The sequence below is a fragment of the Alnus glutinosa genome, chromosome 4, assembly GCF_958979055.1.
Source record: "Alnus glutinosa chromosome 4, dhAlnGlut1.1, whole genome shotgun sequence".
NCBI classification, from domain to species: Eukaryota; Viridiplantae; Streptophyta; class Magnoliopsida; order Fagales; family Betulaceae; genus Alnus; species Alnus glutinosa.
Genome location: NC_084889.1, coordinates 19,379,662 through 19,395,760, shown reverse-complemented (window position 1 = coordinate 19,395,760; position 16,099 = coordinate 19,379,662). Strand labels below are relative to the sequence as shown.

The 16,099-nt window shown below is 36.5% G+C and overlaps 1 protein-coding gene across 1 annotated transcript; it reads left to right on the top strand.

The window, feature by feature from the left end:
- Positions 1 to 4,607: 4,607 nt before the first annotated feature.
- LOC133866197 (uncharacterized) lies at positions 4,608 to 6,332 on the top strand. The gene is made up of 4 exons (XM_062302737.1): positions 4,608 to 4,998; positions 5,377 to 5,446; positions 5,591 to 5,945; positions 6,057 to 6,332. Exons 1-4 carry the CDS (start codon positions 4,608 to 4,610, stop codon positions 6,330 to 6,332), a joined length of 1,092 nt encoding a protein of 363 aa, XP_062158721.1.
- The last annotated feature ends 9,767 nt before the right edge of the window (positions 6,333 to 16,099 follow it).

Here is a 16,099-nt window from a genome sequence, read left to right as displayed (position 1 = left end):
GTTTTTCTTCCTCATTTTACCTAATTAATCAATTAATTAATCTAATTCATGTTGTTAACACTTAATGAACATCTTGGATGTTACATATTTTGTATATATCAATGTGATATAATGTTTTCATTTATTGACATATTGTAGATACCTGCTGAAGTTTCGTGCTGCCTTGGAGTCTATTAAGGACAGTGAAGAAGCTGTCGAATCATATGGAATTCATCTTGGAACTAAAATGTGCAAGAAGATTTTAGCTCATGGGCAAGAATATTTTTTGTAGTGCTGATAGTTTGACATTTTTTTTTTTATTTTTTTTTTGTAATTGGACCAATTTTTGTAGTGATTTTAAATGAGAAACATGAGGAACGGTGATAAGTGTTGAATGTGACACATTCAATCCCCTTAATTTACATATGTTAAGCTCTTAGTTTTGTATAGTTTGATGTTTTGTATTGTTTTTGTGTTTTCTTGTATTTTACAGGTTTTGGAAGAAAATCCTTCAAATTCCAAGATAATAATGAAGTCGGCAAACTCACTTTTGGAAAGAATCAAATGCCAAATCAAATTTGACTTTAAGAAAAGAGAAGTCGGCAAAATCTTTTATTTTTGGAAAGAATCCAAAATGAACATGTCTCAGTATTTTGGTCATAACTTTTTGGTAAAGTATCGGATTGCATTGAAATTGGTATCATTGGAAAGATAATACAAAATGAAATAAATATGTTAGAAATATATTTTTCCTAATTTTAAAGTTTACTATGCCAAAATTACCCCGCAATAAATTACCACAAATCTGGACGATTCCTATTCCGATTTGTACTAGGATTGCTTCCTAATTTGACAAGTAGACTTAAAGTTTGATTTTTCTAGAATTCCAAGGGCTTCTAGGACTTGTTTGCTCTTTATAAATAGACCACAAAGCTTCAAGAGAAAGTGTGCTGGTGCGGGTGCTGGTGCTTGTGCATACCTTTAGACAGAAAATTCTTCTTGGAGGCTTGACAAGTTGAAGAGGAGAAGACCATGGCAGGAGGCCATCCCAGCACCACGATGAGCGGCTAAATTCATACTAGGATGTTGATGTAGCCATTTCCAAGTAACAATGGTTTAATTGTATTTTAATTTTGTATTTTCTATATGCATGATGATTGAATAACTGTGAGAATTGATCTTAATGTTTATATTCAATCATTATGAATTTATTATCTTGTCTTAGAAAGTATTTTATCTTGATTGAACTCAATCTTTCATATTTTCTTTGATTATGTGAATGATTGTTATGCAACGGTTTTAATTGACATATGATCAAGAGGGTTAGATAGGCCATGCCTAGGGAAGACAGATTGTACTACACCCTAATTTAGTGTAATTTAGGTAGACAGTTCATTCCAACCAAAGATTGGTTATACTATTCTATTGATTGTGTGTATCATATTAAAGACATAGCTAATCTATACCTAGGGAAGATGGATCGTACTGCATCTTAGTGGTTAGGTGGACCGTCTGTACCAACCGAAGATGGATTATACTTATTCTTTAGAGGTAATTTCTTGACTACTTGAGTGAGACGAGCCATATATCATGCATAGTATGAATTTTCCTTGTTAATTTATGATTGGCCATTGTTATGCGGTGAGTGGTGAAATCAATCTCCTATTCTTTCTATCATCCCTACTCTCTTTACATTTATGTCTTTTACTTTTATGTATTTATTTTTAGAAAACAAAAATAAAATCAAACATCTTTTAATTAAGTTATATTTAATCTCGAAAAGCTTGATAAAAACACCTACGCAGTCCTTGAGGTTCGACACCCTCAATATAGCCCTATCCTACAAGCATTCATACTATTGCGAGTGATAATTTTATTATTGATATTTTTGTACACAAAACAACCACATCAAACGGCACAAGAGTTGTGTTTATTATCTTAATGTACATCTATAGAATTCAAACTAAACACTTTCAAACCAGTTAATTATCTTGCAACACGTTTTGTTTCATTTGAAATCTCTTGTATATAATATATATACATCAATATATTAAGTTATGTAAAACCAAAACAGTTTTCCAAACTTACAGTTTAGATTCATGAAATTTCAGTTTTGCATTATGATTGGGTCATATTGATGATCACCAGTACAAAAGTTAAACAAATGGGTAGCTAACATTCCATTTGAATACTAGATGTGAGAAAATGTTGAAACTATGTCCAAGCCCAGCTTGTTGGCATGGTTAAAAGCTTCCAGCTCCTTTTAGAAGACAACCAAGCCAGCCACGTGCATTCACAAACAACTCATAGGAAAAAGAAACATCAAAACAGAGGCAAAATTCTAAATTTACTTCTAGTTTACTTCTACGATAATTTATAAAAACTAATGAGGTATATGTCAATACATTTAATTCATGATAATAAATTCTATCGTTTCATCTATATATTCACCACATATGACTATTTCTACGTTTACACCTATAACGAGCTTCCAATGAGCTCGCCACCTGGATGGACACGTGGAGTGGCAATGGACTCGTGACAGGTTTAATAAGCTGTTGTTGGCTAGCTGGAGCTGAGGGCGCATGCAAAATAAGTTTTGCCTTTTATACATACACTGTCATTTAATCTTTTAGTCGTTAAGACTTGTTTTGATTCCCTGTTTGGGGCGGGTTGGCGCTAAACATTTGTATAAAGGGGAATGGGTAGTTTTGTGAGCATGATTCGGTGAGTTGTGAACAAACTAAATCTTGAGGCTCATTGGCTCCTCAAATTGCCAAATTCTCTCAGTAAAGCTCGCTAAGCTTGTTCTTCCATTGTTCTTCTCTTTTCTTTTCTCAATTTCTTCCTTTTGACCTCTCAATTGCTTGAAGAATCTCAGTAACAGGATCAGACCTGTTACAAGTGGTATCAGAGCGCTTCAATCCATCACTTATGTTCTACTTTGTTCTACGATGATGACTCAAACATGATCGGCGACTGGGGAAGTACGGGAGCTGCGAGATGGATTTTCCACGATCCAGATGGACATGGTGGGTTTCAAAAAAACTCTCCAGCAGAATCAAGCACAGATGGAGGATATGATTCGGCAATTACAGATGGATCTTATCTGCCAATTTCAAGCTATGCTCAGGAATAAGGAACCAGAGACTGGCGAAGAGACTACTCGAAAAGGCCGCAACAGAGCTCGCACTAGTGATGATCATGCTGGAACCAGCCGTGACAGCACTCGCTCTGATGATAAGCTACTCCATTCACATTCTTCTGGTGAGGCTTTCCAGCCTAGGCCTTTACGCCTAGATTTTCCTCGGTTTGACGGTGAGGATCTGGAAGGTTGGTGCTATCACACAACTCAGTTTTTTTGGCTATTATGATACTGCGGATAGGCAACGTTTTATGATTTCTGGCTTTCATATGGAAGGCAAAGCCTTAGTTTGGTTTCAGGTGTTGAAAAATGATCGTGCCTTAACTAATTGGGCTGAATTTTTAACAACTCTACAAACTAGGTTTAGAAAGGGTTCATATGACGATCCTATGGAAGCTTTGGTCAAATTGAAACAAACTGCTAGTGTAGAAGTGTATAAGTGTCAATTCGAGACTCTAGCTAAATCGTGTTATCGGTTTATTGGACTACCTTAAACTTAGCTGTTTCTTGGGAGGTTTGAGTGATGACATTCGACTTCCTGTGAGAATGTTTCATCCGAATACCATTACTGATGCTTACTCTTTAGCAAAAATCCAAGAGGAGTTGTTGTTGAATAGTAAGAAGTTAGCTAAGAGTCCTTGGAGTTCCACTCAGTTTAGGAGTACTCATCTGTGACTAGCTCCTATAATCCTAAAATGACTTTGCTAGGGCAACCAAAGACTTGTCCAAACTCCATGATACCGAGGTAGATAAAAGGAGGGGATAACAATAGGGCTATCGTTCCAATCCATAAAATTTCTCCTGCTCAGATGGAGGAGAGAGGAGGACAAAAGGACTTTGTTACTCCTGTGATGCCAAATGGAGTCAGGGCCATGTCTGTGAAGTTCCAAAATTATTCCTTATTGAAGAGATAGATGCTGAAGGGATAGGAGAGGATGATGAAGCTACTTATGTGGATGTTGTTGAGGAGGAGCCAGAAATCTCCCTCAATGCCATTACCGGAACTCCCACTCCTAAAACCATGAGGTTAATAGGATGGTTGAAAAATCAGCAGGTCATTGTGCTGATTTATTCAGGCAGCACACATAACTTTGTGGATGTACATTTGGCTACCTTACTTGGAATCCAACCTAAAGGGTAGGATGCCATAAAGGTCCGGATTGCCAATGGTCAGAAGGTTACTAGTTTGGGCAAGAGTAGTCATACTCCTTTGAAGTTGCAGGGAATAGAATTTGTAGTGCAATTGTATGTGTTACCTTTGGCCGGATGTGATCTTGTCCTAGGGATTCAGTGGCTACGGCTTTTGGGCCCCATTCTTTGGGACTTTCAAGCTCTAACCATGGAATTCTCTTTTGCTAACCAAAAATGCTTGTTGAAAGGTTTCCAGCATGGGCAGGTTTGGAGCTTAGAAGATGCTGACAGATTTAAGATTTCGAGGCAAAAATGAGTTATTTTCCAATTGCTCCATAGTTCTTCAGCAGAAATGTCTCTTATTGAATCTGTGCAACATTGGAATGCAGCTGAATTGCAGAGTTTGGAGAAACTGTTGCAGAGTTTTGCTGATGTTTTCCAAGAACCTACTAAGTTACCACCTCACCGAGATCATGATCACTCCATCCCGTTGCAGGCAGGGGTACAAGTAGTATCTGTTAGTCCATATAGATATCCTTATTATCATAAGGAGGAGATTGAAAGGATTGTGAAGGAACTATTGGCCTTGAGGGTTATCAGACCCAACACAAGTCCCTTCTCCTCTCCGGTCTTGGTGGTCAGAAAAGCGGATGCTAGTTGGAGGATGTGCGTAGACTACTGCTCCCTCAACAATGTCACCGTCAAAGATAAGTACCCTATCCTAGTAGTAGATGAATTGTTGGGTGAGTTATGGGGGTCTAGGGTCTTTTCTAAACTGGATTTGCAATCTGGATATCACCAGATCAGGGTAGTGGAGGGAGATATGACAAAAATAGCTTTTCACACCTACGAAGGCCATTATGAGTTTTTGGTTATGCCTTTCGGCTTAACCAATGCTCCATCTACATTTCAGAGCCTTATGAATTCTGTTTTTAAGCTAAATTTGAGGAAATTTATCCTTCTTCTTTTTTTATGACATCCTTGTGTTTAGTCAAGACTTTAACAGACATTTAAACCATCTCTCTATTACATTGAACTTACTTAAGGAACACAAGCTTTATGCTAAGCGTTCAAAGTGTAAGTTTGGTTGTCATACAGTAGACTATTTGGGGCATATATAGTCTTGAGTGACAGGGTGCAAGCTGATCCAGGGAAAATAGAGGCCATGTTGCTTGGCCACTTCCTAAGAAGGTAAAATCCTTAAGGGGCTTCTTAAGCCTCACAGGATACTATAGGAAGTTTATAAGAAATTATGGTACAATTGCTGCTCCATTGACTTCTTTACTTAAAAAGAATGCTTTTGAATGGAATGAAGAGGCTACTCATGCTTTTCAGATGTTGGAGGAAGCTGTCACCCATTGCTCCTATTTTGGTCTTGCCAAATTTCACTCGATCCTTCGTCATTGAGTGTGATGCTAGTGGAGTTGGCATTGGAGTTGTCCTCATGCAGAATAATCGGCCCAATGCATTTCTAAGTAAGGCTTTGAAGGGGATAGCCTTGCATTTATCAACTTACGAAAAGGAGCTCTTTGCTCTCGTGTCGGCCATCCAGAATTGGAGACCATATTTGTTAGGGCATACCTTTGTGGTCAAAACGGATCAACAAAGTCTCAAATTTTTGCTTGAGCAGAAGATTGGTACCCCATGTCAGCAGAAGTGGCTTACTAAGCTGCTTGGTTACAGCTTTAAGGTATAGTACAAGAAAGGAGTTGAGAACAAGGTGGCTGATGCCTTGTCTCTCAGAGAAGGTTGGGAAGTTGATATCAGTCTGTCTCTTCTGTCCATACCTACTACTTCTTAGATTTCAGAGGTCAAAGCTCATTACCAGGTGGATCCCGATATGCTGGAATTGCTTACTAAATGGCATGCTAATCAATTGGATACTAGAAAATATGCTCTTCGAGATGGACTGCTTTTTTATAAGGGCGGACTTTGTTTGGGAAACAATCTGGACCTTCGGACTCAAGTGCTGCATTTTGTTCATAGTTATCCGTTGGTTGGTCACTCAGTGTATGAGAGGACTATGCATAAGGCAAGAAGGGATTTTTTCTGGAAAGGCATGAAGGCTAATCTTTAAGAGATTTTATTAGAGAATGTTATGTATGCCAGCAGAGAATAAGCATGAAAACACTCTACCGGCTAGATTATTTACAGCCACTTCCTATTCCTCATAGGATTTGGTTTGACATTAGCTTAGATTTTATGGAAGGCTTGCCTATTTCTCAAGGCCATTCTGTGGTCTTTGTTGTGGTTGATCTCCTTTCCAAATATAGCCATTTCATCTCTTTGCCCCATCCATACACAACAACTATTGTGGCCCAGGCATTCATTACCAATGTATTTAAATTACACGGCATGCCAACTTTCCATAGTGTCCGACCGTGATCCCACCTTCACTAGTTCCTTTTGTAAGGAGTTTTTTTCGCATGCAAGGCACTTCATTGAATATAAGCACCAGTTATCATCCACAAAGCGACGGGCAAACTAAAATTGTCAATGAAAATAAATATTGACTTCTAATTTAACCAAGTGTGTTTTTATGTGTAACAAAAATATCTTAAATGCGGAATTTAAATAAGACAAGATATTTGTTATGAAGTAAAAACTCTATGAAGAGAAAAACCACTTCGGGGCAGCCAAACCATGTGATAAGCGTTGAATGTTGCACATTCAAGCCCCTTAACTTGCATATGTTAATTCCTTGGCATTGTTATTTGTTTGATTTTGTGTTGTTTTATTGTTTTCAGGTTTTAAATAAATATGCAATTAATTCTATTGATTTTGGGCTTAAAGCACACTTTGAGAAAACTTAGAAGATATGTTTAAGCTTAATCAATCATAATAGAAGACCTATATGATGTTGTTAAGTTTAATCAAATCAAGTGAATGATTAAATCAGAATTTCTCCACTAAGAGTCAAAATCGGATTGGATTCAAATTTGGATTCTGCACATGTCTCATTGTTTTGATCATAACTTTTGACTCAGATATTTGATTGCAATAAAATTAGTGGTGTTGGAAAGCTAATAAAAAATTTAACAAATATGTCAAAAATATATTTTTTCTAATTCGGACGTTTACTATGCCAAAATCGTCCCGCAATAAAAGACCACAATTCTGGACGAATTTGGAATACTTTTCCTACTTGGATTGAAATTTCAATCTCCTACTTGGACAAGAAGACTCAAGAGACAATTTTTCTGGAATTCCAAGAGCTTCTAAGCCTCTCCTAATCTCTATAAATAGCACTGCTACCTAGAACAAATTTAGAGAAAAACTTCTTGAAGGCTTGAAGAGTTGAAGAGAAGTAATCATGGCAGGAGGCCATTGCAGCAGCGTCATGAGCAGCTAAAAACCTTTGTAGGGCATTGATGTAGCCCTATCCAAGCACAATGGTTTGATTCTATTTTAATTTAGAAAATTTTAATTTATACATGTTGGTTGTATAATTATGAGAATTGCTACAATTTGATATTGTTCTTCATCTTTTAATGCAATTGTTCTTCAATTCATAATCAATATTGGTAGAATTCTTCTCTTATCTTAAAAGCCTTTTTACCTTTATTGAACTCAAATCACTCAAATCATTCTTATTTTCTGTGATTATGAGAATGATGATTATACAACGGGTTTAATTGACATATGATCAAGAGGATTAGATAGGCTATGCCTAGGGAAGACGAATCGTACTACACCCTAGTTTAGTGTAATTTAAGTAGATGATTCGTACCAACCGAAGATGGGTTATACTTTTCCATTGATTGTATGTATCCTACTAAAGACGTAGCTAATCCATGCCTAGGGAAGACGGATCGTACCGCATCTTAGAGGTTAGGTGGACGGTCTGTGCCAACCGAAGATGGATTATACTTACATAGACTTCCCAAACAATGTCGACTTTTGAAATCCAACTTCGTGTTGAATACTGATTGACCTAGCCGTCCGGATGGTGTTGCTCTGTCGTCCGGACGTCTTCAAAGCAAACTACTGGACACTGCGGGGTGTCCGAACGCCTTCAAAGGCTCGTCCGGAAGGTTGCACAGGAACCGGTTGATTTGGCTTGGAATTTGCAAAGACTCTTCATGGACATCTTCTAGAAGCTTGTGATCAGTCACATGCTTTGATTTGAACACTGTCTGAATACATGAAGATTCTGAATTAAGAACCGACCATCCTGTTAATTCGCAACCATTACATAAAGTGTTTTTTGTTATACAGAATGTAGCCAATATAAAATACTAACAAACTCTCCCTTTGGCCATTCTAGGACAAAAACACTTGACCGGTTTGGAAACACATTCCTGGTCTAAAAACCAAAAAAATACTCTCCCTTTTTGTCACACAATGACAAAGGGTAAACAGAGTATGAATAAAAACCTTAACCAAAAATAAGAGAAAAGAGCAAGGTTAGGGCTTCAATAAGAAATCAGCAAACACATGTATCTAAACCTGAGAAAACAATTAGAGAGCTTGTTAAAAATACGCAAACATATAAAAAAAAAAGTCTAGTAATCAATGAACATAAATTTCCCTGCATAAATTTTTTTCCAATAGTCAACTAAACTCATGCAATGTGTGTGTGTGTGTGTGTGAAGACTTGCTCAATAAGGTATGATCTTTGCAAATATGATTTAAAGCAACTGAACTTACTAAAGAGAGAAGTTTCATAGTTGGATTAGTCAAAAGTCAAACATTATTATATTAGGGCCTAGTCACCCTCATCTGATACACTACCCCTAAGTTGCAGCACTTTTCTTTTACTTCGTCCTTTAGTGACCGTCTATTTTCGCAATGATTGAGTCACTGACTGTTTCTATTTATAGCTCATAAGTAGTGGATCTTTTTAAATATCCATATTTATTCAATTTTGAATGCTTTTTATCACTTGGTGCTGCAACCTAAAAAGAATGCCAAAATTTATGGGTTATAGGTTCAACTAGCGAATTAGTCAATTTAACCATCCTAGCACAAAAAAAAAAAAAAAAAAAACTCTCAAAAGACTTTTCAAAAGCAAAAGATTAGAGGAGAAAAAAAAATACCTTAGGGGAGCCTTGGATAGTGCACATTGTCATCACATGAGAAAAGTGACTATCTATCAAATAGATGCAGCAGGAAAACTCAGCACATATCAGACTTAAAATCTTAACCATATGAATGTATATTCTATCAAAGCACAGAGAACTTATCTAAACAGAGAAATATACAAAAGATAGCTGAAAACTTTTAGAAGAAACCTTGCATCAAATCCCCCCAATTTTTTATTTTTTTTTAAAAAAAAAAAACAAAAAACAAAAAAAATCATGCAACCCACATAAAAGACTTAAAAGAACGGAAGAGTCTGATCTGAGCATGAAGCAAAGACATGCCTAAGACATGTCACAAACACCAATGGCTTTTCTAAGAGATTCAAATCTGCTTCCATCAAGAGGTTTGGTGAGGATGTTAGCCAATTGATTTTCTAAGGGAATAAAAATAAGAGCTACTTCCCTGAACTCGACAAGGTCACGGATGAAATGATGCCGGATGTCGATGTGCTTGGTTCGAGAATGCTAAACTGGATTCTTGGAAATATTTATAGCACTGGTATTGTCACAGTGAATGACCATCGTGTCTTGATTGAAGCCATAATCACAAAGCAATTTCTTCATCCACAGTAACTGGGTACAACAACTTCCAGCAACAATATACTCAGCCTCGCAGTGGAAAGGAAAATTGAGGCTTGTTTCTGACTCATCCAAGCTACTAGATTAGTACCAACATAAAAACATCCGCCAGAGGTGCTTTTCCTATCATCAGCATTTCCAACCCAATCTGCATCAGAGTATCCTACAAGCACAAGATTTGTTTCTCGAGAAAAATATATACCATAATGAACAGTGGCATTTACATACCTAATGATGTGCTTAACAGCGGTGAGATGAGATTCCATAGGATTAGCTTGGAATCGAGCACAAACTCCAACACTGAAAGCAATATCCGGTCGGCTTGCTATCAGGTAGAGAAGACTGCCGATAATACTTCTGTAAAGAGTAGGATCTACTTGCTTGCCTGTCAAATCAGTACTAGTCTTGACACTTGTGCTCGTGGGAGTACAAGCATGGCTTTTCCCATCCAAACCAAAACGTTTCACCGGATCTTTTGCATATTTAGCTTGAGAAATAAAGATCCCTTCAGAGGTTTGTTTGACTTGCATCCCCAGAAAATAGGCCAACTCACCTATCATACTCATCTCAAATTCTTGTTTCATTTCTTTAGCAAACTCATGAGCTTGAGAATCTAAGGTTGCTCCGAAGATGATATCATCCACATAGATTTGAGCAATGAGTTTGTGATTCCATTGATTTCTGATGAAGAGAGTCTGATCTGCCTGTCCTCTTGTGAACCCTTTATCCTGAAGATAAGTGGTTAATCTCTCATACCACACTCGTGGAGCTTGCTTGAGACCATACAAGACTTTCTTCAGCTTGTAGACATGTTGAGGATAGTGAGGATCCAGAAATCCTTTTGGTTGCTCTACATAAACTTCTTCCTGGAGAATGCCATTCAGAAAGGCACTCTTGACATCTATCTGATAAAGCTTGAAACCTAGATGACAGGATATAGAGAGCAGAATTCTGATAGATTCAAGGTGAGCAACTGGGGCAAAAGTTTCGTCGAAATCTATCCCTTTAATTTGAGTGTACCTTTGAGCAACAAGCCGTGCTTTATTTCAGATCACCGTGCCATGTTCGACTGATTTGTTCTTGAAAATCCACTTTGTGCCGATGATATTGTGATCAGATGGTCTGGAAATTAGAGTCCAGACATCATTACGAATGAACTGATGCAACTCATCATGCATAGCAATAATTCAGCTGTCATCTTGCAAGGCTTCCTCCACTTTCTTTGGTTCAAATTGAGCCAGATAGCAATTGTAAGTCATTTGATTAGCAACCTCATTAGAGGGATTGATTATTCTACTTCTCAACTGTCTACCTTTGTTGAGATTCCCAAGAAGTTGTCTGGAAAGATGATTGAGCTTGACCCAAGAGGCGGGTTCAATTGGAGGATTTATCGGCTCTGGATCTTGATCTGATGTAGGATTAGTCTCCTTAGTAGGCACAATATCAGTTGAATTAGGAAGAACATCTACTGCTGTAGGAGAGACAGGAGGAACAAATACAGAATCAACTGTTGAAGTGGAAGTCTCACTTACATTATCTAAGGGGAAAGGTAGTGCCTCTAGGGTGGACTAAGAAATCCCCCGTTGCTATGTGCCTTAATATCATCATCAATGACCACATTGATGGACTCCATCACTGTTTCTGTTCTGGTGTTATAAATCTTATAGGCACGACTGTTGGTGGAGTATCCCAGAAATATGCCTTCATCACTTTTAGGATCAAACTTTCCCAGATTTTCCCTGTCTCATAAAATATAGCATTTACTACCAAAAATCTGAAAATATTTAACAGTGGGTTTCTTACCTCGCCAAATCTCATATGGAGCCTTGCTAGTTTCTGGCCTCAAGTAGACTCTATTGATGATATGACATGCAGTGTTGATAGCTTCTCCCCAAAAATGATGAGCAAGATTTTTAGAATGAATCATTACTCAAGCCATCTCCTTTAAAACTCTATTTTTTTTTCACTCCACAACCCCATTCTGTTGAGGAGTAATTGGAGAAGAAAACTCCTGTTGAATGCCATAAGAGTGATAGTATTCTTCAAACCGAGCATTCTCAAACTCTCTGCCATGATCACTGCGAATTCTCATGATGTGACAATTTTGCTCTATCTGAAATTTTTTGAACAACTACTGAGCAACTTCAAAAGCATCAGATTTTTCATGAAGAAGAAGAGCCCAAGTGTACCGGGAATAGTCATCTACAATAACCAGAATATATTTCCTCCCACTGAGACTCGAGGTTCGAGTGGGACCCATGAGATCCATATGCATCAGTTCTAAATTACAGGAAGTAAGAATACTTGATGTCTTCTTATAAGTAGCACGAGTCTATTTTCCTAGCTGGCATGGACCACAAACTCCTTTCCCAGTGTCTTTCATTTTAGGAAGATCTTTGGCAACTTCCTTGCTTGCAATCTTGAACATGTTAGTGAAGTTTAGATGACCCAACCATTGATGCCACAGTTCACTTTCATCAATGGTAGCTTTATTGCAGATGATCTAAGACTCTGAGGAGAGACCTGGAATGCCATAACAGTTGTCACTAGTCCTTTCTCCTCCCATTAGCCACTTTCCATTGTTGTCAAAGATGTTGCATTCCTTTTTACGAACTGGACAACCAAGTCATCATCACACAATTGGCTGATGCTGAGAAGATTTGCCTTGAGACCTTCTACATATAGGGTCTTTTGAGATACTTCTATCCCTGGAATGTCAATCTGCCCATTGCCAATCACCTTGGCCTAACTCCCATCTCCAAAAGTAATTCTTCCTCCTCTGCCCATTTAAATATCTTTGAGGAGTGTCCTGTCACCTGTCATATGTTTGGAGCAAACACTATGCAAATACCACAAGCAAGTATCGAGACTTTTAAAGCAGTATGAGCAACTAAATAGAGATTGTCACTTTTTTTAATCCAAACATGTTTATTAGAGGAGTTCTTTTCCTTTTTAGACATGACATAATTTTTCTCAAAAAAAGTAGGACTCTCTAATTTTTTACTGATGAGCTTAACTTGATCACATAAATTATTGACCTGATTTCTAATACCAGGCTCATTATCCCTAGGTGCATGCTTTTTATCTCATGGCTTCTAAGAGCGCAATTGAAAACAATTAGGACGAGTATGACCAATAATACCACAATAATGACAAGTAGAGATAGATTTGTACCTTTTACCTCCATTTCTACTAGATGTATAATGAGTAGACATGCCAAGTTTAACAAATATAGTTCTATAAGCAGGCATAGCATGTGAAGAAGATGTAGCATTATCATTACTCATATTATAACCACAAGGTTTTTCCAAAGGCAGTTTTGAGTGCATTAGAGCATCTTCTACAGACTTAATTTTTTTAATAAACAAATCTTCTTTCTTTTCTGAAACTTTCAAGTCTTTGAAGATGATTTATGCTAAAAGTTTTACAATTTTCAAACTGATCAAACAATTTGTCACACATCCTTTGGAGTTCACCTTTTTCCATTATGAACAAAGATGTAACGACCCGCTTTTACAAAAGAGCATAAGTAATTATATCTGGATAATTACACGTCATTAACCATTCAGAGACGATAAATCTCGCAGCGGAAAATATGAATATCTTTTTTCTTTTTCTTTTTCTTTTTTTTTTAAACCGATAGGAACAATTCCCTTTCAATACATATAGAGCTTTCACTGAAATACCTCGTTTTGCATTATAATAATAAAATGTCTTACAAATAGATACACACAAAAGCGATAACATAAGAGCCACATACGGCTCGTATCCTACATGATTGTAGTCATATTACAAACCATAAAATAAAACATAAGATGTTCAGGAAGTACATAAAATGAAACCTAATATCAACATAGAAGATAGACTGTTCAGCAAGTCTATCACAAAAAGGGAGACATTAAGCAGTCTCATCTATGAAACCAGGATCATCACAAGGAACCTGATAATCCTGATACTTGTCAGTGTCTGTACCTGCACAATCATCTATGAGATGGTGGTTATAATCACAACCCCATAGTTCCATAAGTGAGCTAACTGTCATTCAACAACATCATGATTTATGCGTTATTTAAGGAACAGATATAACATAATGATGTAGTGATAGTTTTCTATGCAAAGTTTAACAGTTCAATATAGTCATTGTACTCCTCTCGTTTGAAGCCGTTAACTCGGTAAGCGTCTTTCTCGAGGCCATTCTCTCTACATTACATTTTGATTAGCTTATTTTCGCACTAGCAGAGTACGTCACATGTCACTCTACTAGCACTTTAAGAGACGTTGACTCCAATATGAATTATTAGGGTTTTCGGTTTCAAACACTATTCCCATCCTGAACCTTGGAGAGACGTTGACTCCAATATTAATAGATTGATTATTAACAGTATACAATAATCAGTCACACGCATCCAATTAAAATAAAACATAAACACAACACTATTGAAATTCAGTACTACCCTCAGTAAGTAATTTATACTCACAGTCCTTTGCTTCCACAGGGTCCACAAAAAATATCAACTGCAGGGTTATATTCATGAAATATAAAATCAGTAAATAGTAGTAAGAAAATTATCATTTATAATTATTTCTTCTAGTCATTTATTACATGGAACCATTAATTGTTTGGATATTTTAATAGCCACATTTTTATTTGCAACCTTATCATTTTTATACTAACAAAAGAGATCATATATATATATATATATATATATACTTTTTCCATTTATATATATTCCTTTTTAGCACTATATTTGGAACCTATAACTTCTTGTATTTAGCACTACAATATATATGTATACATATATATATATATATATATATATATATATATATATACATATATATATATATATATATATACATATATATATATATATATATATATATATATGTATATATATATATATATATATATATATATATATATTTTCATACATTCACATCAAGAGTATACATATACATATATAACTATATTTTTTTTTTTAGTGCTTAGTTAGGCAACCCGTGGACTTCGATTTGATTAACTGATGTGTGTTTTAATGAATACTCGCAAGCGCACGAATCGTTTGCAATATAGTGTGTGCAAGTGCGAGGTCGAATCCATAGGGAAATGGTCAAATGTTGGTATCTTGTTTAATCAACCTCATTTAACCTAGTTCCAAAAGTTTGAGGATTGATTCAAGAACAAAAGACTAAATAAAAGAGATGAAATGAAATATGCAAATTAAAAGAAACTAAGGCTAAGGAATCTACCAAACCAAATCCAACAACTCACACTCTTGGTTTCCACTTGAACACCCAAAGAACATTAAGCTTTGGATGTCACTCAAATGTCTTAACCACAATCTCTAGAACCATTAAATGAATCCAACTCAAAGATAAATCACAAAGAGTACCCATTAGAAATCAAATCATCCGATGTATCCATTCAATGAACAAATCACAATAGATATCATCATTCAAATCGATAAAACAATGTATCCATCGGTTGAAACACATTAAATGTCATATATCTACTAACAACCACATTCATTGCAAAAGATAAAGCATTTAAATGAATGGAATTTGAACAACAAATATGATATATCATCAAATGTGCAAGTAGTATAACAAGAGTGTAAGTGTCATCAATGGAAAGGTTTCATCCTCAACCTTAGTTGAGGTTACTAGCCTTCCACGACTAAAAACACCACAAGAAAATAAAGAACAAATATGGAAATAAAAGAAAAGCTTTACAAAGAGAAAGTGTCTAAGAACAAAAGCTACTGGAATACACTACAAAATGCACGAAATTAAACCTATCTACTGTTCTCTGAACTCTCCAACAATGAGGCATGGCTATGGCTTTTATAGAAGGAAATTAGGGCTAGAAACCCATGTAAAATGACTCCTCTAACCCCCTCTAGGGTTCATCTCTTGCTAGAGACAACCAAGGTCACGAAACCAGCGTGTTCTACTGCGAAAATCATATGGAGAACTGCTTTTTGTCATGGAGAGGCTCCTGATTGGGTGTTCTGGCGCGCTTCTGTAAAATTAAGTTCTGGAAAATTTCGATCGATCGATTAATATTCGATCGATCGACTTCGGGCAAAATTCGATTGATTGAATTTAAGTTCGATCGATCGAGTTCTTCAGAACTTCCGAATTTTCCAAGCAATTCCACATGAATTTTGCCATTCCTCAC